Consider the following 26,265-nt stretch of genomic DNA (forward strand, 5'->3'; position numbering starts at 1 on the left):
GCATTTAATTTTGAAATAAGACTGATTGAACTCACTCACATTTATATTTTTTGAAAAAAATTTATAGGATGGGGCTCCCCTTGGAAAATTGAGTTATGCTGAAGTAATTTATAGCATAGACTTATGTCATTACTGTTATGGTCTGTAGTCATGATGTTCCAAAATAAGGGGCATTAATTATGTAATGTAAAATAAGACAATACTCAGTGGCAACTGGCAACTCTAGATTTCTCTTACTGCAGCTTTCTATACTGTATACTTGGGTGATAGATAACTAGTTAACTAATTAAACAAGCAATAAGGATTAGCTATGCTAAAGTTTTTTTTCCTAGAAAAAAAAAACGTAGCAAACATCTTGAGAATTTAATTGTTACATCGAACTTACACTAAAAGGTAAAAGGCATAGAGAGTCTTGAAGAATGATGCATTGCAAAGTCAATTAGTTAAGTAACCAACCAGTTAATCCACATGGTTTTTCAGATATATCCACATCTTCATCCACATCATTTTCTCCCAATATGCAGTTTTCCTTAGGATGTTTCATTCTTGCAAGTAGGCCCTGCATCATCTTCTTGCACTGCTTATACTTGATAGTTTTCCTTTCTTTACCCACACTATTTTCTTCAAAATATTCCCAGTTAGGTTCTCTTTTACACCCAGAAGCCATGACAGATTTTCTGTTGCAAAAGTGTGGGGAAATATAGGAAGCTGTGCACATGCCACTGAATAGTGTCTTCCCTTTTTCTTTCAGTCCACTCCACTGTTCCTTTCTATGTTCCCTCTGTGCTATCCTATAGGATGTGTCTCTGTCTAAGACAATCTCTTAACTAACTCCTCTGCCGTGAATTGCTCAGGTCCACTACTACATAAACACAGAACAAAAACAAATCCTATTTCTCCTGTGACCTTTGCACATGTTACTTTTTGTCTGCTGAGGAACAGAAAATGAAAGCTCAAAACTTTCAAGCAACAAGAGCTGGTAGTGAGGCTGGACAGACTAGAGCCATTAATTCATATTTATGAGACAGAGTAAGTATAGCATGTTTATGATGAGATAACTAACTTATTTTAACTGATAAATTTAGTACTTTATTGACAATTTAAAAAAAATAATCAAAATATACTATTTAAATTGATTTTTATCCACCCTGTAATCTACAAAGGTATTTTACAGCCTTGAAAGGTTATGAGATTTTAGAACTTCAATATTGTGTTAGTCTGTTGTTCATATTTACACTTCATTTGTGATATGTTTACAGCAGCTAATGTGTACTGATCTTCTAGAGTGAGAGATTAACACTCTAGAGCAGTGTTTCCCAATTTTATTTGGCCACAGAACCCTTTTAAACTCGGAAGGAAAAAAAAAAAAGCGCTGCCGGATCTGAGCGCAACAACACCTCTCCTCCCCCTCCCCCAAAGACAGTCTGGTATATGGAGATGAAAAAGTAGACCACAAATAAGTAAGGATAATAATAATGAACAAATGCTAAATAAGGTCATGAGATCAACATTTAGTTTAATTGCACATATTTAAAAACAAAAATCATATTTAATATGTATAAAAAATAAAACTAAAAAACTAATATGAATTATATTGGCAGTTTTCAATGTGAAGAGTGTTTTTTCTTCTTTTCTTGGCAAATTCTTTTTATATTTTGTTTAGTACTAAAAAGTTGGCTTTGCATATCTGGTGCTGCGTTCAGTTGATTTCTGTATTTTGTTTTTATTGCTGCATAATTCGAGAACCCAGTTTCAGACAAGTATGTGCTGGTGAATATTAACAACTGACGAACTGCACGTCTTGATAAAGCTGAATATTCTTGACATAAGCTGCCCCAAAATGTAATCAGATGTAAACTTCTTTAAATTTTTGTATTAATTGGCCATCTGAAGTGATTTTGATTAGATTTTCATAACCTGCCAGAGAAAAACTGACTGGCTTTCCTGTTATACTTAATGGATTTCAAATCCAGTTATTGTTGTCATTTATACACAATCATGAAGTATTTTCCAACCATAAATCACAAGATGATCTGCAATGTCCTGGCCAGGAAGAAGAGTGCAAGAGAAAGATTGGGGCAGAGTTGTCTGGCCAGGAGGGAGGGTACAAGATGGGACTTGGGGCAGGGTGTCAGAGCAAGCTGGGAATACGGGCTCTTGGTGGGGAGGAAGTGGGGGGGAGGGGAGGAAGGGGGATATGGGTGCAGGGTCTGGGCATGAGGGGGGATGCTTACCTGGCTTGGCACCCTGATGCAGCAGGGAAAGCCTCCAGGCAGCATGCTCTTGTTCCTGGGAGAGCGAAGATGCTCAGTCTCCCCCCGCCCCGGCTATGCAATGGGGAACCCAGCACAGCTGCAGCACCAGGTCATGCTTCCTGCTGGCGGGCGGGGGGGGGGGGGGGGGGGGGGGGAAGGAAGAGACAAGAGTAGAAACCCCAAACTTCCCCACCAGATCAAACTCTGCCACTTCCACAGCAGGCTGGGGAGGGGCACAGGGGAGAAAGAGCAGCAGCACATGGGGGAAGCAGAGACTGAGCGCGCCCCAGGTGCTGGTGGAGGGGTCAGCAGAGCCCAAGCCATGCAGGCAGGGTTCCACGCAGGCAGCAGTTTTAAAACGCCGCAGTCCGAGAACAGCTCCTTGGCTATGCCCACTCCTCCCCCTCCCAGCAGCAGTGGCTGCTGTAAAAGCTACCACCTACATACGAAGAAGATGCGGTTGCAAGGTACCGGAACAGGGCAGTCCTGTGGGGTGAGGCAGTCCTGTGGGGTGGTGGAGCGGCCTCAGTCACACGCCCCCAGAAGCCCGTCCTCACTGGCAAAGCCCCAATGGGAGCTGCCTACGGGTTCTACAAAGAGCGGGGGAGCAGAATTTTTTCACAGAACCCCAGGGTTCCACAGAGCACCATTTGGGAAACACTGCTCTAGAGCATAAGGATGCCTCTCAGGAGGGTGGGAGGAAGGTCTCCAGTTATTAAGAAAAGGCAGGTGTTAGTAATGGAGGATTCAATCACTAGAAACAGACAGCTGGATATGTGATGACTGGGAGAACCATATGGCGACTTGCAAGCCTGGTGCAAAGGTTGCAGATCTCTCTAGACATCTAGATAGACTTATGTGTAGTGCTGGGGAGCAGCTGGTGATTGAAATACATGTAGGTACTAATAATATAAGAAATGATAGGAGAGAGATCTTGGAGGCCAAATTTAAGCTTCTAGGAAAAAGATTGAAATCTACCATCTCAATGGTGGCGTTCTCTGAAATACTTTCAGTTCCACGCATAGAGCTAAGTAGACAGGCAGAACTACAGGGTCTCAATGCATGGATGAGATGATGATGTAGGGGCTTAAATTTATTATGAACTGGGGAAACTTTGAGAAAGGGGGAGCCTATACAGGAAGGATGGGCTCCACTTAAAACAAAATGGAACCAGACTGCTGGCACTTAAAATAAAAAACCTTGTACAGCACTTTTTAAACTAAGGGCTGGGGGAAAGCCAACCAGTGCGAAGAAGCACATAGATCAGACAGAGACTTGACTTAGAGAATCTTCATTTATAGACCCCCCCACCCCCCCAAATCCTAGTACAGAGGAGAGAATGGAAGACGGGTTATGGGTCAGATCTGATGAGAAACAGTCAAATGAAAAAGAGTCCCATTCAATCACATCACGTAATAGCAGATAGCTAGATAGTGACAAGTTTTTAAAGTGCCTGTATACAAACATAAGTTTAAATAATAAAAATGGGTGCACTAGACAGCCTCGTATTAAACAAGGATATTGATATAATAGGCCTCACAGAAACTTGGTGAAATGAGGATAATTAATGGGACATAGTAATAATACCAGGGTACAAAATATATCGGGAGAACAGAACACGTCGAGCGAGTTGGGGAGTGGCACTATACATGAAAGAAAATGTTGAATCAAATGAAGTAAAAATCTTAAATGAACTAAACTGTTCCATAAAATCTTTATGGATAGTAATTCCATATACTAATAATATGAATATAGCAGTAAGGATATACTTTCGCCCACATGACCAGGAGAGTGATAGTGACTATGAATTAGGTAAGGGAGATTAGAGAGGCTATACAAATTTTTAAAAAACTCAATAATAATGGGAGATTTCAATTATCCCTATATTGACTGGATACGCATCACCTCAGGATGGGATGCAGGGATAACATTTCTTGACACCTTAAATAACTGCATTTTGGAACAGTTGATTTTGGAACTCACAAGAAGAGAGGCAATTCTTTATTTAGTCCTAAGTGCAATACAGGATCTGGTCAAAGATAAAATTTAACATCCCTATGGTGGGAAAAATACCACAGCAGCCCAACACTGTGGCATTTCATTTCAGAAAGGGGAAACTAAAATCTCTGAAAGCTGCATGGAAACTTTTCAAAGACACCAGAATAGAGGACCAACTTAAATTAAAACCCCCAAATTAAAATCCAAGAAAGCACTACTGTAGCTTAACTATCAAGTAAAAGAAGCAGAGAGAGATACAGAGGCATCATTTAAAAAGTGGAAGTTAAATCCTAGTGAGGAAAATAGAAAGTAGTATAAATTCTGTAAAATGAAATGTAAAAAAAGAATTAGAAAGGCCAAAAAGGAGATGGAAGTACAGCTAGCCCAAAATTTAAAAAGTAATAGCAAAACTTTTTTGAAGTACATCAGAAGTAGGAAGCCTGCTATACAATCAGTGGGGCCACTGGACAATTGAGATGGTAAAGGAGCATTCAAGGACGATAAGGTCTTTGCGGAGAAACTAAATAAATTCTTTGCATCAGTTGTCAAGGCTAAGGATGTGAGGAAGATTACCAAACCGGAGCCATTCTTTTAGGTGACAAATCTGAGAAACTGTCCCAGACTGAGGTGTTGTTAGAGATGGTTTTGAAACAAACTGATAAACTAAACAGTAACAAGTCACCAGGACCAGATGGCATTCATTCAAGAGTTCTGCTGAAAGAACTCAAATGTGAAATTGTGCAACTATTAAATATGATTTTGTAACCTATTCTTTAAAATATTTTCTTTATCAGATGATTGGAAGCTAGCTAATATGACACTAATCTTAAAAAAGAGCTCCAGAGGTGATCCTGGTAACCACAGACAGATACGTCTGACATTAGTATTGGGCAAATTAGCTGAAACTTTAGTAAAGAATAGAATTGTCAGACACAAATAAACATAATTTGTTGTGGGAAAAGTCAACATACATTCGGTAAAGGGAAATCATGCCTTACTAGAGTTCTTTGAAGGTGTCAACAAGTATGTGGACAAGGGGGGGGGGGGTTTCAGCGGTTATACTAAGATTTCCAGAAAGCCTTTGACAAGATCCCTCACCAAAGGCTCTTTAAAGTAAGTTGTCATGGGACAAGAGGGAAGATCGTCTCATAAAAAACTAATGTAATTTAGCATCCCTAATCAAGAGATCAAAAACTAATAATAACTGGTTAAAAGATAGGAAACAAAGGGCAGAAATAAATGGTCAGTTCTCAGAGTAGAGAGAAGTAACAAGTGGTGTCGCGCAGGGGTCCATACTGGGACCAATCCTGTTCAACATATTCATAAACATCTAGAAAAGGGGTAAACAGCAAAGTGGCAAAATTTGCAGATTATACTGAACTGCTCAAGATAGTTACGACTGAAGAGCTTCAAAAGGATCTCTAAAAGCTAGGAGACTGGGCAACAAAATGCCAAATTAATTATAATTATTATCATGTATAAAATAACGGGGATTAAATTAGTTACCACCACTCAGGAGAGAGATCTTGGAGTCACTGAATAGTTCTCTTGAAAACATCCACTCAATGTGTAACAACAACATCAAAAAAGCAAATCAGCAGTCAAAAAAGCAAACAACGTTATGAATCATTAAAAAAGGGATGGAGCATAAGACAGAATATCTTATTGCCTCTGTATAAATCCACGGTACACACATCATGAATACTGTGTACAGATGTGGTCACCTCATCTCAAAAAAGATATACTGGCATTGGGAAAAGTTCAGGAAAGAGCAAAAAAGGCATTAGAGATTTGGAACAGCTGCCATATGAAGACATTAAAAAAAGACTGGGAGTTTTCAGCTTAGAAAAGAGGAAAGAAAACAAGGAGGGCTTATGAGAGAGGTCTATAAAATTATGACTGGTATGGAGAAAGTTAATAAGGATAATTTACTTACTTGTTCCCATAACATAAGGGCTAAGGGTCACCAAATGAAGTTAATAGGTAGCAGGTTTAAAACAAACAAAAGTAGTATTACTTCATGCAACACATAGTCAATCCTTGTCAGAGTATGTTGTGAAGGCCAGGCCTTTAACAGGATTCGAAAGAGAGCTAGATAACTTCATGGAGGATAGATCCATAATAGCTATTAGCCAGGACGGGTAGGAATGGTGCCCTAGCCTCTGTTTGTCAGAAACTGGGAATGGGTGACGGGTGGGATCACCTGTTCTGTTGATTTCCTCTGGGGGCACGCAGTATTGACCACTGTTGGAAGACTGGATATTGGGCTAGACAGACCTTTGATCTGACCCACTATGGCCATTCTTATGTTCTAAAGTTGGGAAGCAGAATTTTTAGGTAGTTTAAAGCACTGCTTTTTTTAGTTATCATGGTAACTGCTAAATCAGAATTGAAATGAAGGAAAAACAAAACAGGAAAATACTTATGCTCTAACATACCAATCTGTAATGTTTAAAATTGCTTCATACCAGTGGAAAGATGGGATTCCCAGCTTTCAAAAAGTTTATAAATCATTTGTTTCTAGTCACAAAACTGTCATTGATCCCTTACCTATTGTATCACTTGTTCAGGATTGAGAATCCCAGAGTTGAGTCAAGAGTAGGGATGTAATAGTGTAGTCGATTAACTGATTACCAAAAGCTTATAGGTTAATGCTATAGACAGCACACATCCCCCCCATGCCCCGAAACAGTAACTTTTTTAGCAGGCTGGCCAGCAGTCTGTCTCAGTCCTGGCTTGCACTGGGTCCGGGACCTACCCCCAGCACTGGCTTTGCATTTGAAGTGTATTAAGAGGTAGGTAGGCAGGCAGGCCGGCCAACTAGGTTCTGGCTCATACTGGATCCAAGAGCTCAGACCCCTCTCCCCCGGACCTGGACAGGAGCTGCTGTATCAAAAGCAGCAGCATGGGGTGTCAAGCAGCAGGTCCATGAGGGGAGCTGGTTTTTAAACTAGCTCCCCTTGCAGACCAGCTCCTGCCTGGCGCTTGTGCTGCTGCCTCTGACACAGAGACAGCAGCGCAGAGTGGCAGAGGGATCATCGTGAGTGGGAATGGATTGCATTGGCTGAGAGTCCCACCCCCAGGGACTACAGAATAGTGGAGTAACCGATAAGAATTCATGAGTTTACTTGGCTATTCAATTTACCTATATTTAACATCCCTAGTCAAAAGATCAAAAACTAATGTAATTTTTATTTCTGCACTCATTATCAAAACTGGGGCAGTCACCACTTACCTCTCTCCCACTTAAGTCCAAATATATTTTTCTAAATTATGTCGAACATTTTCCAAAAAAACCCCCACTGATTTTGAGTGCTCAATTAGAGACACCTTGATTTTCAGAAGTGCAAAGCACTAACTGAAGTGCAAGAGGCTGCATGTACTCAATAGGACTGAAAAAAAATCAGCCTATGTGGTCACAACATGATATCAGAATTCAGCATCCCCCTTTATTTGGCTGCAGGTGATTCACTTACCATTATAATTTCAAGAGCAGGAAGAATTCCCAACTTCGCCAGAGTTTTGAAAAATGCATCTCTGTTCTGAGGTTGTAATGTCTGAGAAAATGCGCAAAACTCCTTAAAAAAGTTAACCTATAAAATTTGAAAAATATTAACAAAACATTTGTGTAATTAAATTCATAGCATATCAAAGACAATTAGTTAAATGGACAAAAACACTCGAGCAACCTGTTATACTTTTTTCGGTAATAATGGTAAAAGGCAGCAAGGAATCATTTGACTTGTCCAACTTGAATCTCAAATTTTGTTATATGGCAAATACAGAAGAAAAGCCATCCTGAAAAAATGGAAGTGAGCATCTAGTTATTTTACTGAATTGAGCATATGAAGGATTAAAATGGTTGTATTTAAACAGATATGTCCAGTCAACATTAACTATTTTTGTTTCTCCTATGAGTAGGTTCTTGTCTCTAATATCATAGTTTGTGTTAGTGAAAAATGAACAGTTTCAGGGAGAAATGCTGGCTATGCAATATGGTGTAGAGAATCAGGGTGGCAGCTATAAATACAAAACTAACGGACTTCAGAGGTCATCTTTCCTTTAGTTAAAGCAAGTCCAAGACTTCTCAGTACAAGTCAGCCGGCAGTCCCAGTGGCCTGTAAACCATTTAAATTTGTTCATAGTGACTTTTCAATCATTTCAGAACTTCAAGACAATAGGCCTTTGACACACTGATACAGACAGAATTGTGGAACTCAGCAATGCTGTGCAGGACAATTTTACAACTATTAATAGTGAAGAAAATTTTGAAGTGTCTACATTATACTGTCGTAGCAATAAACTGATATTATCACCAGTAAAATAAAGAAATGACAATTTACTCATTACTAGAGATTTTGAGGAGTCACACAAGAATTTGTTGCTTCAGCATGGTTTTCCTAACGTTTTAGGAATACCTTTTTGAAGTCATGAAGAAGTAACTGAAGGAAGGGCTTACAGTGTTAGTTTAATACTTAAATCTCTGAAGTTTCAAACATGCAAATTAAAGGACTCACCAATTCACGTCTTTTGTCATCATCTGTAGCTTCATCTGTTAATTGTGCAAAAACTTCAGACAGAAACTTCTCATCTTCCTGCATAACACATTATATAACAATTTCTATTACATCATAATAGCCAAAAAGAGAAAGACATTCTCTTACACAATGCCCAATAAAAAATTTAATAGTTATATACAGGCATAAAATATAATTCTCTATTTGTGTGTGCTTTAGAACGTAGCATAAGAGCTTTGGAGGTCTTGCTAGCTAAATATAGGTCATATTCTTGAACATCATCATAAACAAGGAAATCCAAACATGAAGATTTGAAAGTGTATGGTTCAATGGATTTTATTTCTGTGAGCATTATTTTCTGTGAAAGGCCTTACATAAACTTATATTTTGGGTTAAATTTTGCCCTCAGATAGATACATTTATAAAACTCCTACTGATTTAAGATAGGACAAAATTTAGATCTAAAGTTTTAGATTAACAATATACCTTCATTTACACTACAGTAAAAAAATCTCAAGTTCTAACGCTAAACTTTTTAAATCCTATTGTTCTGTAGAAGAAACTTATCTGGAAAATTCAAAACCATCTCTTAACATGTTACTACAGAAAACAGTTACCAAGCTTGCTTCTTCAGGTGTCATACTTACATAAATACCATTTCCCTGATTCTACTCTCTCTCAGTTCTCTAATTATCCCATTCCATCTCCATGTACTCAGTTATACAGATATAATTGTGTTCATACTAATAGGCTACATCTACACTGGCCACAATTTCCGGAAAAGCCATGCAAATCAGGTAAGTCAGGATAGGGAAATCCGCGGGGGATTTAAATATCCCCCGCGGATTTAAATAAACATGTCCGCCGCTTTTTTTCCGGCTTGGGGAAAAGCCGGAAAAAAAGCGTCTAGACTGGCGCGATCCTCCGGAATAAAGCCCTTTTCCGGAGGATCTCTTATTCCTTCAAAGTAGGAATAAGAGATCCTCCGGAAAAGGGCTTTATTCCGGAGGATCGCGCCAGTCTAGACGCTTTTTTTCCGGCTTTTCCCCAAGCCGGAAAAAAAGCGGCGGACATGTTTATTTAAATCCGCGGGGGATATTTAAATCCCCCGCGGATTTCCCTATCCTGACTTACCTGATTTGCATGGCTTTTCCGGAAATTGTGGCCAGTGTAGACGTAGCCATAGAGTTTTGCTAGTTTAGTTATATATGCAAAACCTTCCTAGTGTTGACAAATCCTGAATCAGTTTGTATGAGCTGGACCCTCTAATGCCTTTCCCACATGTCCGACTTCCAGGTAGGTAAACTACAGAAATTGGAAATACAGGTTTCCTTCTGTTTAAGTTCAATTACCTCAACCCCCAAGGAAGCTCTAGATCTAAGTAACCTTTCCTAATTTTCATTTACTTCTCCAATTTGGTCTGCTTTTTTCTCCTAAGATAGTGAACAGACAAACAAAAAATAACTAACTAGAAACAAACACTCTAGGATTATGCCATGGCTTGATCCCCAAGAAGCAGAGCATGGGCAGCTTGTGAAGAGAGGGCTGGGGGAGGCAAGCCCCCAATCCCTCTGCTTCTACTCAGGCCTCCAGCCTCCCTAGCCCTGTAGTACGGGGAAGGCAGACAGCAGTTGGCTCCCAGCCTCCCCAGACCTAGTGCACAGGGAAGGCAGGCAGTGGGCAGCCCCCCCAGCCTCAGCACTGCAGTGGGGGAGGGAGGGCAGTATGCAGCTCCCAGCCTCCCTGGCTCTGGAGCACGGGGAAGGCGGGCACTTGGAAGCAGCAACACTCCACCCCCAGAATGCCTATAGTAGGTGTTCTGGGGTGGGGTGCAGGCAGGGACAGGCTGGCGGTTTGGGAAGGCTGTGCCTTCCCCCGCCTAGCATACCAGTCACCCATGGAGCAAAGAACAGCAGCATGAACAGCAGGAATATGAACAATTAACTGGCTAACCAGTAAGCCTCATCTTTAACAGGTGAGGCTTACTAGTTCCAGTTAACCAATGGGGGCTGGAGCAGCTTCCCAATGCTATAGACAATTCCTGTCTGCAGCAGGTCCAGCCTGGGTGCACTGCAGGCAGGGGCATCCCAGCCAGATAGAGCAGCCCCTGTCTATGGCCGGCCCAGCAGTGGCACTCCGATCCGGGCCCTGTTAACTGCTCAAGTCTCCCTCCCTCCAGCTGGAGTAACCCCCCCATGATGTCCGCTTTTAATTGGTTAACCATTACATGTAACCAGTTAACCAATTGAATAGGATTTTACATCCCTAAATTGAACAGTACCATCCCTAGACTGTTTGGCTATTCCCCTCTCTCCCTCTACACCAGGGTTTCCCAACCTATGGGTCAGGACCCAAATATGGGTCATCATTACATTTCAAAAGGGTCACCAAGTGTCTCCCTAGGTGGCTCTGCCCTCTCTCTTCCCCCGCATTTTTGAATTGCCTTGGGTCACCAAGTCTTCCTAAATTGTCAAAATGGGTCCCCAACCGGAAAAGTTTGGGAACCGCTGCTCTACACACTGATCTCTGTATTTTTAGGTATAGAAAACAAGTCCTGAAGAATCATGATACTGCTGTGTAACTCTGGTGCCTTCAGTTTAAAAGTACTTCACAAGTTTTTAAATATACAGTGAAACAAAAGACAGAACTATGTAGCACTTTAAAGACTAACAAGATGGTTTATTAGGTGATGAGCTGGGTCTGGCCCACGAAAGCTCATCACCTAATAAACCATCTTGTTAGTCTTTGAAGTGCTACATAGTTGTCTTTTGTTTCAGCTACACCAGACTAACACAGCTGCATCTCTATCACTATTAAATATACAGTGACAACATTAGAGCTTTTACAATGTACACCAATTTAACTATGCAAAAGCACTTTACTATGTACCAAGCTGTAAAAACCAGCATCATAAGAAGAAACAGGCCTGAGAATGAGGGGAGCGTGGGGTGCGGTGGGCTGGAGAGAGGAATTTTGCTGGGGCCTAGTGACTGAAAAGAGCCCAGGGTTCCTGGCTGCTGCTAGTGCAGCAGCTAGGCCCTTGATATTGCTGCCGGACCTTTAGGGCTCTCTGAGCATGAGGGGGACACGAGCACGGAGAACTGGCTGTCCCAGCCCTGCCCCTTCTGTCTGAGACCCCACTCTTCTGGAACAGACAGACACTATCCCCATACCTTTCCCAGGAGCCCATGAAGGCTGTTGACATCCCTGCCAAGAAATATCTATCCATTATAAAATATTCACTTTTATGTAACTATGCTATCAATTTTATAGCTTACAGGTTGGACATCGCTTATCCAGCACCCTGGGGACCAGGGAATTTGCCACACTAGAGATGGTTCTCTGCCATAGCCCCCAACTCTGCCAGCTGAGGGTGGGGAAACAAGTGGAGGGACTCCTTCCAACCCCTGCTAGGTTGCCTGCTGTGTTGCTGACCCTGCTGCTGCTGCTCCAGCAGCCTGCGCTCCACAGGCTCCAGTCCCACCCCCACAGCAGCCTGTATGCTCTGGCCCCACTTTGCGGGTTGACCAGGGCTCCAGCCTTATGCTGCTGGAGGCTGCCACCAGTCTAGGCCTTGGTCCTATCTTGAGCTGTTGCCAGCCTGATCCTGAGCTGCCAGGGGCTGCCCCAAGCTCCTGCCCCATTCCGCTTCCTTACATTTCTCCTGTACTGCCCTCCTGCCACTAGGCTTCTGGGGTTCTCGGATACAGGAACATCAGTGGTCCAGGTTGCCGGACCAGAGAATTCTGGTTTTGGCAGGTGCAACCTGTACCAGTAAATAAGCTTTCAGATCAGTAGATAAGGCAATTACCCTTTTAAGATAAAGATTATTTAAAAAAAATTCTCTAATGAGAAGAATTAAATATTCTAAACCATATTCTGAAGAAATTTGATTTAAAATGTATTATAAAAACAGTACAAAAGGTGTCAAATTCCATATAGCACATGGACACTGCCTAAGGCCATCTCTACACTATGGGTGCTAGAGCAGCATCGCTACAGCACCATAGCTATGCTGTTATAACCCCACTACGTGGATGCAGACTCCAGCTATGATGTGGGTTTTTCCATTATTGTAGAAATGCTAGGATGAGAGAAGCATCCTATGCTGTGGGTTATGTTAGCACAGCTATGGTGCTATTTTTTTATACCTCGGGATGACAGTTACAGTGCTCAAAATTTTAAGTGTAGGCTTGCTTGATGCCAGCCTGTTTTTTGGAAACCAAGGAAGGCACCTGAAAAAAAAAAGTTTAAGTATTTTCCAAATCTAACAGGCACGCATGGGCCAAATTCAGAAGCAAAATGTACCTACTTCTTGCCTTTTCAAAATTAGAAAGGGTTGGCTGGTATAGCTATTCTGGCAAGCCTCCTCCTACTGGAGACATAACTTATACCACAGAGAGGTTTAAAAAAAAAAAAAAAAAAAAAACTGGAATTGCTTATATCGGTTATCCAGATGAAATCTTATACCAGCAAAATTACTCTGATGGTATGACAGCCTGTGCATTAGGGCACAGTACAGCTATGTTAGGAGTGCCATTTTTGGCACTTATAACAAAAAGAACTATGCCAGCAAACCGAAGAGTAAAATAAGCCTTAGAACTCTGAAATTATGCATCATTAGTGATTGTGCAAGTCATCTCTGATGTAACTCAATAAGGATCCAGTTACACCTTCTAACACCTTTCTCCAGTCCATCCACAGGACAAGTGTCTAACTCAGAAGAGTCTGACCCTGTGTGCTTAAGAGACTTAAAAGTCTAAACAAGGTACAACTCATTGACAAAACTAATAATATAAGTTTAACCAAACCAATCCTGTCCTGTTATACTTGATCCACTCATTTCTGAATTTGGTCTGTTGTTCCCTTTTATTAGACCCAAATTATTGCTGCAAAGCTACTGGCTTACTCTAATTCTAAGTTATCCATCAATGTTCACAAGATCATTTGATAACACTAAATTAATTCTGAAATTGCACCACAAAATGAATATATGTAACTGGTGCATGATACTTGCACTGTAGCAAAGCAATATCTGGTATCTGTTGGTATTTCTAGAATTAGCAAACTTCTCCGCAAAGTGAATAAATAATTCAAAAGATAATTTCAATAAATACCTTTGCCATTTTTAGTTTAAATTTACTACGCTAACCAGAAGTTTGTGAGGAAAGCAACTGGAGCTGCTTCTATGATTAGCTTTACAAGTTAACTCCTAAATTTTTAATCCTATTACCTTTCATTAAAGTCACACTTTAAGTGAATGAGGGTGTCAGAGACGGAGCAGCTGGGTCAACTTTTTTTTTTTTTTAAATAAGTTTTCAAAAGAACAGTCAGAATAACAACAACAAAAAAAGAATTGATTAGTCCTCCCCACTATTAGGAAAGGCCTGGCTTGTCTCCTAAAGAAATGGACCATCTTATCACAAACAGGGACATTTGCAGCTGCAACTATTCAGAGTAAGTGTTCTGTCACGCAAAGCCGAGGGAGCATTGGAGTTGGGGATAATGCTCTAGCATACCTTAACTCTACATCAGGGATGGGCAATAATTTTTGAAGGGGGGCCACTTCACCAACTTTCATACTGGTCATGGGCCGGTTCCAGCCCCCTGGAAAGGGCAGGGCCTCAGGGCAGAAGGGACAGTTCCTGTCTAGGTGCCATGCGATCCTAGTGGGGGGAGAAACTTTGCATGCTCCCACACCCCCAGGGCCAATCTGGCTTTGGGGATGGCAAAGTGTATGAATTCTCTCACCCTCCAGCCCTGCCAGAGGCGTGCAGCACCTACAGGGAACTGCCAGCCATTCTGAACAGCTGGCAGCTCCCTCTAGGTCCACACGCTCCCTCGTCCTCAGGCCAATTGGATCCTGGGGAAGGACAGTACACAAAGTCATTTGCTGTTCAAAATGACTGGTGGCTCCCTCTAGGCACTGTGCATCCCTGGCAGGGGAGAGAACTGCCAGCTGCTTTAACCAGTGAATGACTTTGTGCACTACCCTGCTCCTGGGTCTCAACTGACCTTGGGGAAGAGGCACGACAGGGTGGCCACAGGCTGGATCAAATGGCTTGGTGGCCCGGATCTAGCCCGTGGGCTGTATCTTGCCCACCACTGCTCTATATACTAGTCACATCCTTCTCAAGGTCCCCAAGATACTGTGGCTACATCCATTGCCAATTGACACCACTTCTCATACTGATCTCTACTTCTGCATAGTTCTTAAAGCCTACAAAAGGACAGAGGAGTTACAATGCAGAACACCTAGCCCAGACTGGCATGGTCCTTGGCTCCAGTAGGGGTCAGGAGCTTACTATGCCAACTGGCATTTTTAATATTTATTTATCTATATCTACAAGTGGTAAGAACAGGGATTTATGAAAGAACAATTTAAAAAATAGATTTGGCAGCCATTGCTGCAGCCAGCATAATACAATACACATAGGACCCTAGTTAAAATATACTGAACATAGTTAAGCAGTAACAAACCATAGCTGAGGTTAATAGAAGGCTTTTGCTATGCTCACTTTGTCAGGTAGTGTAGCTGTTAACAGGCATGGATATCTCCCAACAGTTACCCCTGAACTATCTAACGCAATAGCATCTTAAAGATAGCAGGAGACTCCCCTATTCAACACTCAACACCTACAAACTTAGGATGTACCACATAAAAGGCTGTTTTACCTAGAAGTCCTGGATCAGGTGTTCCTATTGCAGTCAGTATAAACACTCAAGAAGGTTTATTAAAATGTCTTATATTGTTTTGCTATTAATGTGTTTTCCTCAAAGCATGCCATTTGCTGTTATCATCATTATTTGTACTGCATTAACACACCAATATGCATATTTTATGATTGGGAAGTGACTAGTTGACTATCCGATAAGCATTTGCTTATCAGATAGTCAACTAGTAACTTGATTAGTCGCTCTCCCCCCTTGCTGCCTCTATCAGAGTGAGGCAGTGGGGGAGGGAGGGGAAAGGGGGAGCGCGCCATGAGCTGGCTTAAAAGCCAGTTCTCCTCTAGCACCGTCTCCATAAGGAGAAGGGTTGGGGGCACAGTGGGGAACTGGCAGCACTTCCACATTTGAAATATAGCAAGAACCAGGGCTCTTGCTACATTTCAAAGTGCCCTTACAGACTAATCGAATAGTCAGTGCAAATTACACTGACTATTTGATTAGCTGATTAATCTAAATTTAGCATCCTTACTATATAACCACACCTTTCCTATTGGGATAATACATTTTAGATTTCCCCTCCTATGTGAATAGACTGCTTTAATTTACATATACCTTCTGTAGCAGCAGCTACTTCACCCTCATGATATGGAATACATGGCCTATGGAAAGTAGCTTTAAAAATTTAAAAAAAAAAACAAACGACAGTATCCCCCACTTGCACCAGTAGCCAGGATTTGAGATGTATACAACTATAGCTCCCATCTAATTTTACTTTAAAATAAAATCAAATAATTTAGACTGCAAAATTTTCATTACAATGGTGGTGAACAATGAACAAGTGACAGAGACATCATGGTCTCAAGCACTCTTCAGGGGCCAGAAAAAAGAGGAGTTAATTGTTATAGGGATCAGAATTCTCTGTTAAAAGGAAATCAGAGTTTCACAAATATGCTGACGAAAACTAAAATGGAAAAACAGCACCCGGAAAGAGAATGGCGGGGGTAGGGGAAGGAATAAAAACAAACCAAAAAATCCCAACCTGAAGCATCAATGTTCTGAGAGGGGGTTCCAAAAAATAAAGGACTTTAATTTCATTATCATCTGCAGTAAGATCCTATACACGTAAAAATAAATGAAGGATAAAGGTGCCTCAAACCCAAGTTTTTTATTAATTTTGTTTACTAGCTGGATGAGGGAGTTGAGTTTCTTTATGCTATTAAACCAATTAACTAATGTCAAATTTACTCAAGTATGAGAAACTCATAATCCACAACCTAAAGCAAGCAATTTACTTCATATATATATACTTTTTCTTCTGCTGCACATTCTAGGAACACTAGTTTCCAACTGGAATTTCACTACTTGAATTTCACTACTTCCCCTATGCTTTCCCTCCTTTCTGCTCTGTTAAAAACATAAGAATGGACATACTGGGTCAGATCAAATGTCCATCTAGCCCAGTATCCTGTCTGCCAACAATGGCCAATGCCAGATGCCGCAGAGGGAGTGAACAGAACAGGTAATCAAGTGATCGCACCAGTCATCCATTTCCAGCATCTGACACAAAGAGACTAGGGACACCATTCCTACCCATCCTAATAGCCATTGATGGACCTCCATGAATTTATCTATATCTTTTTTGAATCCCGTTCAAGTCCTGGTCTTCACAACATCCTCTGACAAGGAGTTCAACACATTGACTGCATGTTGTGTGAAGAAATACTTCCTTGTATTTGTTTTAAACATGTTACCTATTAATTACATTTGGTGACCTCTAGTTCTTATAAGAACAAATAAATAAAATATTCCTTTTAACTTTCTCCACCCCAGTCATGATTTTATAGACCTCTATCATATCCTCTTAAGTCTCCTCTTTTCTAAGCTGAAAACTCCCAGCCTTTTTAATCTCTCTTCACCCATTCCAAATCTCTAATCCTTTTTGTTGCCCTTTTCTGAACCTTTTCCAATGCCAATATATCTTTTTTGAGATGAGGCCACCACATCTGTTCGCAGTATGTGAGCATATCATCGATTTAATAATACCAATAAGATGTTCTCTGTTTTATGCTCTATCCCTTTTTTAATGATTCCTAACATTGTGTTTCCTTTTTTGACTGCAGTTGCACATTGAGTGGATGTTTTCAGAGAACTATCCACAATGACTCCAAGATCTCTCTCGAGTAGTTATAGCTAAATTAGTCCCCATTGTATTGTATGTATAGCCAGGATTATTTTTCCCATTATGCATTACTTTGCACTTATCAGCATTAATATTCATCTGCCATTTTGTTGCCCAATCACCTAGTTTTGGGAGAGCATTTTGAAGCTATTCAGACTGTTTTCATCTTAACTCTCTTCAGCAATTTAGTATCATCTGCAATTTTTACCACTTAGTTGTTTACCCCTTTCTCCAGATCATTTATAAATAGATTAAATAGGATTGGTCCCAGTACGCATCCTTCGAGGACACCTCTAGTTACCTGTTTCTGGGATTTTTATAGATCCCACACCTTCATTTGTATACCATCTGACTCCCTTTACCTTTTGTGTCTGCTGGAGACTACCCACATCTAGAAATTATCAGTTTACCCACTGAGAAATTTATTTCTGCACAATAGGGTTAAGCAGACACAGAATAAAACCAATTAGGTACCTGACAGCTTTACTCTGATGTTAGTGTAATGCAGCAATAATTTTATGTGAAGCATGAATGGCTTTTCATCAAAGCACTCCCACATACTTCCTGGGTGTATTCCAATCTATTTTTCTAGTAATTCTAGCTAGTAAATCTCTAATAAATGTTTTTAAGCTTTACCCTACAATGGTTTTGTTTTTATTATTAAATACCACCATGGAGCAGTGACATCAAGAAACATCTACAACATTAAGGTGGTTGTAGTTGAGCAGCGGTTCTCAATCAGAGGTATGCAAAGGTCTTTGGGGAAGAGGGTAAAGAGTATAACAATTCACTGAGATATGTCTAGTTTTATAACAGGCTACATTAAAAACCACTAGAGAAGTCAGCATGAACTAAAATTTCATATAGACAACTTGTTCGAGCTGTTGAATAAACAGCAACTCTTCACTTAACTTGTCCCGGTTAAGAACATATAAATATGTTATACTGGATTAGACCAAAGGTCCAACTAGCCCAGTATTCTGTCTGCCGACAGTGGCCACTGCCAGATGCCCCAGAGGGAGGGAACACAACAGGTAGTCCTCATATGATACCTCTCCTGTCACCCATTTCCAGACAAACGGAGGCTAGGGACACCATTCCTACCGATCCTGGCTAATAGCCATTGATGGACCTAACCTCCACAAATCTATCTAGCTCTTTTTTCAACCCTGTCAAGATCCTAGTCTTCACCACATCCTCAGACAAGGAGTTCCACACGTTGACTGTGCTGTGTGAATCAAAATTTTTTAAAAAACCAGCAGCCTATTCATTTAATTTGGTAACCCCTAGTTCTTATTTTGTGGGAATAAGTAAAAATATTTTCCTTATTCACTTGATCCACACCAGTCATGATTTTATAGACCTCTAGCATATCCCCCTTGATTCTCTTCTTCTCTAAGATGAAATGCCCAGTCTTTTTTATCTCTCTTCATATGAGACCCGTTCCAAACCCCTAATCATTGTTGTTGCCCTTTTCTGAACCTTTTCCTATGCCAATATATCGTTTTCAGATGAGTTGACCACATCTGTACGCAGTATTCAAGATGTGGTTGTACCATGGTTTTATATAGAGGCAATAAGATATTTTCTGTCTTATTCTCTATGCTTTTTTAATAAAAAAAACATTGTTTGCTTTTTTAACTGTGTCTGCACCCTAAGTGGATGTTTTCAGAGAACTATCCACAATGACTTCAAGATCTCTCTCTTGAGTAGTTGTAGCTAAATTAGTCCCCAGTATACAGTATGTATTGTTGGGATTATTTTTTCAATGTACATTATTTTACATTTATTAACATTAAATTTCATTTGCCATTTTGTTGCCCAATCACTTGGATTGGTGAGATTTTTTGAAGCTCTTAACACTGCTTTGGTCTTAACTATCTTGAGCAGTTTGGCATCATCTGCAAATTTTACCACCTTACTGTTTAACCCTTTCTCTAAATTGTTTATAAATAAGTTGAATAGGATTGGTCCCAGGACTGACCCGTGAGGGACCCCACTAGATACCTCTCTCCACTCTGAAAACTTACCATTTATACCTACCCTTTGGTTCTGTCTTTTAATCAGTTATCAATCCACGAGAGGACCTTTCCTCTTATGCCATGACAACTCACTTTACTTAAGAGACTTTGGTGAGGGACCTTGTCAAAGGCTTTCTGAAAACCTAAGTATACTATTTTCACTAGATCCCCCTTGCCCACATGTTCTTGCCCAAATAACTCTTAATAGATTAGTAAGGCATGATTTCCCTTTACAGAAACCATGGTGACTTTTCCCCAACAAGTTATCTTCATCTAGGTGTCTGACAATTTTATTCTTTACTATAGTTCTTTACTTCAACTAATTTGCCCGGTACTGACGTTAGACTTACTGGTTTGCAATTAACAGGATCACCTCTAGAGCCCTTTTTAAATTGGCAATACTGGCATCATGTTAGCTATCTTCCAGTCATTAGGTACAAAAGATGATTTAAAGGATAGGTTACAAACCACATTTAATATTTTCACAATTTCACATTAGAGTTCCTTCAGAACTCTTGAGTGAATGCCATCTGGTCCTGATGATTTGTTACTGTTAAGTTTACCAATTTGTTCCAAAACTTCCTCTAATTATACCCCAATCTGGGACAATACCTCAGGGTATGTCTACACTACCCCCCTAGTTCGAACTGGGAGGGGGGGGGGTAATGTAGTCATACGGAGTTGCAAATGAAGCCCGGGATTTGAATTTCCCGGGCTTCATTTGCATAAAGCCAGCCGGCGCCATTTTTAAATGCCGGCTAGGTCAGACCCCGTGCCGCGCGGCTACACGCGGCACGGACTAGCTAGTTCGGATTAGGCTTCCTATCCGAACTAGCTGTGGAACGAGGCGTACAGCTAGTTCAGATTAGGAAGCCTAATCCGAACTAGCTAGTCCGTGCCGCATGTAGCTGCGCGGCATGGGGTCCGACCTAGCCGGCATTTAAAAATGGCGCCAGCAGGCTTTATGCAAATGAAGCCCGGGAAATTCAAATCCTGGGCTTCATTTGCAACTCCGTATGACGACATTACCCCCCCCAGTTCGAACTAGGGGGGTAGTGTAGACATACCCTCAGATCTGTCAACTAAAAAGAATGGCTAAGGTTTAGGAATTTCCCTAATATTTTCAACCGTGAAGACTAAAGCAAAGAATTCATTTAGCTTCTCCACAACTTTACCATCGAGTGCTCCATTAGCATCTTTATCGTCCAAGGGCCCCACTGGTTGTTTAGCAGGCTTCCTGCTTCTGATGTACTGAAACATTTTACTATTACTTTTCAAGTTTTTGACTAGCTGATCTTTAAACTCCTTTTTGGCTTTTCTTACTACATTTTTACACTTAGACACTTATGCTCCTTTCTATTTTCCTAACTAGGATGTTACTTCCACTTTATAAAACATGTCTTTTTATCTCTCACTGCTTCTTTTACTTGGTTGTTAAGCCACATACTTTTTCGGTTCTCTTATTGTGTTTAACAGTAAGAGTAAGGCTGTTTTATTGTTATGTTGCCTATTAGATTGCTTTTTATAAAGTTGTGAAATACTCCCTTATAATGCCGTTTGGCCTCATGCTTTGTCCACTATTTACAGGATTTTATGGAAAAGCAGCTCGTCCTCAAGGGGGTTTGGAACCAGGTTTGGCCAGAAGTCCCCACCCTCTCCATCAGCTCCCCTAAGTTCCCTGTGAAGTACTATATGTTGCTGGGCAGCTGCCAGCAACAGTTTCTTCCCCTCTTCTCACTGCCTTAATGCTTGCCCTCGGTCTTGGAGCTGCTCCCATAAGCCTCCTGCTTGATCTGTGGAGGTTGGGGAGGGGGAAGGGAGGTGTGCCAATGTCAGGATGTCTCCGCCCCCCCCCAATCAAGCCCCACATTCTGTACCACATCTCCACAAAGCAAGTCTATCGTGTTTCCTACCTCCTTCTGTCTTGCAGAGCGAGAGGTAAGTCAACAACGTATTAACCCTCAAGGGCTCAATCAATCAGTAGTAAGATGCTGGGAAATATTTTCTCCTCTGATTACACAAGTCCATGGCCTCAACCAAGATCCACAATCATCATTGCTGTATACAGTAGGGATATTAAATTTTGAGTAACTGACTAATTGAACAGTCGATGAAATTTGCCTCGACTATTCAATTAGTTGATACGGTGCCTCCGCCTTTGAAGTGTAGCAACAACCCTAGGACTGTTGCTACAATTCAAAGGTGAAAGTGGTGCAGGGAGCACGGGGCCAACAGGGCACTCCCCTGCTGGTCCCAAGCTCCCCATGGAGTTTCAAAGCAGCAGCCACCGCGTAGAACCCAGGGTCAGCTGGGGACCCCCTCCGCTGACCCAAAACTCCATGTGGTGCTGTCGCTTTATAGTATCCCTTTTTCTCCCCCCTTCCCTGCTGCCTCTGATAGAGGCAACGGAGGAGAGGGGAGGAAGCGACTAGTTGACTAGCCTATTGACTAGTCGTTCACAGCCCTAGTGTGCAGTATTAAAACTGTTACCCTCCCTATGTACATTAATTCTTCAAGGGAAAATTAAATTAGCTTAACATTATTTTGCTTAAAGTAACATTTTTCAGGAACAGAACTACAACTTTAAGCAAGAAATTACTATACTATATACTGAAATGTAAGTACAATATTTATATTTCAGTCATTTTATAATTATATTGTAAAAATGATAAATGTAAGCAATATTTCAGAATAGTATAGTGTGACATTTTTGTATTTTCGTTTCCAATTTTGTAAGCAAGTAATTTTTAATTGAGGTGCGACATGAAGATATACAAGGTAAGTCACTCTTGAAAAGGGTACAGTAGTCTGGAAAGGTTGAGAGCCACTGCTATAGAGCACTTATTTGCTGCCACAAATAAACAGCATTAATGCAGATAATATGGACAGAAACTTTCTTGCTATACCTACTACAAATAGAGGATTAAATAATTCCCTGTGAAAATTTGACTCCCTGAAGTATTATTCATAAATATAAAGATCGAGAATTATATTACAGAAATACCATAACAACTGTCATATATCTAATCTATCTGAAAACGTCCATGCAGTGTGCAGCAGCAGTCAAAAAAGCAAATAGGATGCTAGGAATTATTAAAAAAGGGATAGAAAATAAGACGAAGAATATCTTACTTCCCCTATATAAAACTATAGTACACCCACATCACGAATAAAGCGTACAGATGATGTCTCCTCACCTCATAAAAAGATATTTTGGCATTAGAAAAGGTTCAGAAAAGAGCAACTAAAATGATTAGGGGTTTGGAATGGGTCCCATATGAGGAGAGGCTAAAGCGACTGGGACTTTTCAGTTTAGAAAAGAGGAGACTGAGGGGGGATATGATAGAGGTATATAAAATCCTGAGTGGTGTGGAGAGGGTGAATAAAGCAAAGTTAATTTACTTGTTCCCATAATATAAGAACTAGAGGATACCAATTTACTTGTTCCCATAATATAAGAACTAGAGGATATCAAATTATATTAATGGGTAGCAGGTTTAAAACTAATAAAAAAAGGTCGTCTTCGCACAGCGAGTAGTCAACCTGTGGAACTCCTTGCCAGAGGAGGCTGTGAAGGCTAGGACTATAACACAGTTTAAAAAAAAAAAAAAGAGCTAGATAAATTCATTGAGGTTAGGTCCATAAAAGGCTATTAGCAGGGAGTAGAGGAATGGTGTCCCTGGCCTCTGTTTGTCAAAGACTGAAGGATGGCACAAGACAATCGCTTGATCCTTGTCTTCAGTCCATTCCCTCTAGGGCACCTGACATTGACCACTGTCGGCAGACAGGATACTGGAGTAGATGGACCTTTGGTCTGACCCAGTATGGCCACTCTTATGTTCTTAGTCATCACTTTCACAGCATCACTTTTGTTATTTATAATCAGTTTTTGAAATGACAAATTTGAGATGGTTGTAATGCACTTTAAATTCAATTTCTCTCTCGAAAGTATAAAATCAACCTCTGTTTGAAATATGCGGAAGCACCAATGATATGGTACAAACAGAATGAAAAATGTACATGATTAAATAAACAGTTAAACATGTACAATTAACCTCAAAATCACAATTATAAGTCTCAATTTAACATTCAACCCCACATCCTTTGATTCACTTACCTGCAACATACTGACAATCTCAACTTTATTGAAGAAAATAAAGGAAGTGAGGGTAGAAAGAAAATTCTCTTCAAAAACCGATGGCGTTGGCAAGATGATATCCTGAATGTATTGTACCCTGTAAGTCTGATGAATCTTTTGCCTAAGTTCAGAGTCTGTTATAGGTATAACTTCTTTAAATTTTGCTGTTTTGGTCAAAAACTCCCTGTGCCTTTTTGGCTGAGCCAAAGCAGGGTCATACTCGAGGCATCCCACAACATCCATAATACACTCATCAGAAAACATTACCTCAAACAGAGTTGCTTTATTGAGGAATAAAATTCCTCTAATAATTTCATACAAATGATGTAAGCCTTCAGTGTTCTCTAGATTCTCGCAAACCTGGAAAAGTTGCAATAGTTTTTTAATGTAGCCTTCATTTTCCAAGGCCAGTGCTAACTTTTCTCTACGGATGGGTGAGGAGAGAACAGAGGTAACTAGGTCAGCAATCTCTTCAAGTTTGTTGAGTTCACAAGTAGGAAGATCAATCAAATGACTGGTTTCAGGCATTTCTTCAAAGCGTTCTTCTTCTGATTCATCAATAAGGTCCTGTGTGACTTCCACTGATGGATCTTTACCTTGGACCTAAAAATGGAATATAAACAATTAGTCTTCTCCTAAAATATATGTACATACAGAAAAAAATTCAAGTTGATAATTTAAATAACACGTGTGTGCGCGCGCGCGCACACACACACACACACACACACACACACACACACACACACACACAGTAAAACTCATAGGGTACGTCTATACTTGCTCCCTATCTCGAGATAGGGATGCAAATGTAGCGGACCGGAATCGCTAATGAAGTGGGGATTTAAATATCCCGCGCTTCATTAGCATAATCTTGCCCACGTGCTATTCTGATCGCCAGCTGATTCGAACCAGAAAGTGCGCTCCGGGCCACGTTAGTTCGGCTCAAACCCCTTGGTTTGAACTAACGTTGTTACTCATTTACGTTACTGATGAGTAACGTTAGTTCAAACCAAGGGGTTTGAGCCGAACTAACGTGGCCCGGAGCGCACTTCCTGGTTCGAATCAGCTGGCGATCGGAATAGCGCGCGGGCAAGATTATGCTAAAGAAGCGCGGGATATTTAAATCCCCACTTCATTAGCGATTCCGGTTGGCTACATTTGCATCTCTATCTCGAGATAGGGAGCAAGAGTAGACGTACCCCTAGTTACAAACACCTCAGGAATGGTGACTGTTTGTAACTCTAATGTTTGTAATACGGAACAAAATGCTATGGATTTTTATTTCACAAGTTTAATACTGAACATATGGTATAAATAACTTGCTGGTATGGCATTAAAAATCCTAAATCCTTAACTGTCTCTTTATATCTAAAGAGCACATTTAAAAAAATAAAGTTCATAATTTAAGATTACCATAACACCAGGATATTCCCCATGAGCCTGATCCGGAAAGAGAAGTTAGAAACACAGAATATAAATTAACAAGGTACTACACAGAAAACATCTCTGGTTAAGGATCAGTGTTTAATCCTCTGATCTGTGTTATAAAGAGAGTTACACAAAAGCTAAGGAATCTATACTGAACTGATCAAAAAATTAAACACTGTTGGCTCATTATTTGTTACTGTGTCATTTACTCGAGAATCAAAAAGCAGTCCCCCAAAAGAAATTAATGGTTCCTAAATTTAAGTAAAACTCCAAGGTAATAAACAGCAAGTTGGTATATAGCGAATTTAAGCCATGTCTAATCACATGGAGAGTAAACCACTGAAGACCACAGTTAAATGACAAATAGAATAATGGAGAAATATTCAAAGATGCCAGCTTGAAACCTAAAATTCAAACTAGATTTCAAATACTTCTAATGGGGAAGTTGAGTATTTCAGTCTTAGATTTCAAACTATCTCCTCTGGGAAATATAACTGAAATGGCAGATGACAACAGCCCCAATCACTGAAGAAAAATACTGAAAAGTGACAAGTATAGAATATTTTGTTTAGATTGTGTGGTCTTTAAAAAAATATCTATACTTTCAGTCAAACTGAAGCTGCCTTTCTGGGAATTAGGTGGAACTGAAAAAGTAACTACTGAACCACTGAGCAGTTACAAGCTCGAGTGTCAATAGCAAAGAATTAGAACTGCCGAATCAGTCAGCTGATCCCTAAGAATACAAACATGCATATTCTTAATTTATACTTTGTTTTAAAACTATTGCACACAAAACCACCAGGACACATCAAAATTTGAAAATATTTAGAATTTTAAAATGTAACTGTACCTGGCAGATTTTTTCCCAAATTTCATCGCAGCCAGCTTTTTCTTGAAAACTCAGTGCTAAATCATAATTCTCTGCTTCTGACCAAACAATCAAGGTGTCCTATTTAATAATAAATATGTTATTTTCATAAAAAGTTAAGATACCAATACAAAACAGACTGAATGCTATGTAAGTAATATATCCAAAGATGCCATTACTACAACTGGT

General features: G+C 40.4%; 1 protein-coding gene across 4 annotated transcripts in view; it reads right to left on the reverse strand.

Moving 5' to 3' along the window:
- Positions 1-26,265, reverse strand: part of PPP4R3B (protein phosphatase 4 regulatory subunit 3B) — a 66,709-nt gene that overhangs the window by 25,202 nt on the left and 15,242 nt on the right. For all 4 annotated transcript variants that reach the window (XM_006122137.4, XM_006122139.4, XM_006122136.4 and 1 more), the window contains exons 3-6: positions 26,059-26,157; positions 23,760-24,383; positions 8,771-8,848; positions 7,730-7,846 (exon numbers count right to left, since the gene is read on the reverse strand). In XM_006122137.4, coding sequence (XP_006122199.1) covers positions 7,730-7,846; positions 8,771-8,848; positions 23,760-24,383; positions 26,059-26,157 — 918 coding nt within the window. The remainder of the gene's footprint in view (positions 1-7,729; positions 7,847-8,770; positions 8,849-23,759; positions 24,384-26,058; positions 26,158-26,265) is intronic.

This window comes from Pelodiscus sinensis, chromosome 3, assembly GCF_049634645.1.
Source record: "Pelodiscus sinensis isolate JC-2024 chromosome 3, ASM4963464v1, whole genome shotgun sequence".
Classification (NCBI taxonomy): Eukaryota; Metazoa; Chordata; order Testudines; family Trionychidae; genus Pelodiscus; species Pelodiscus sinensis.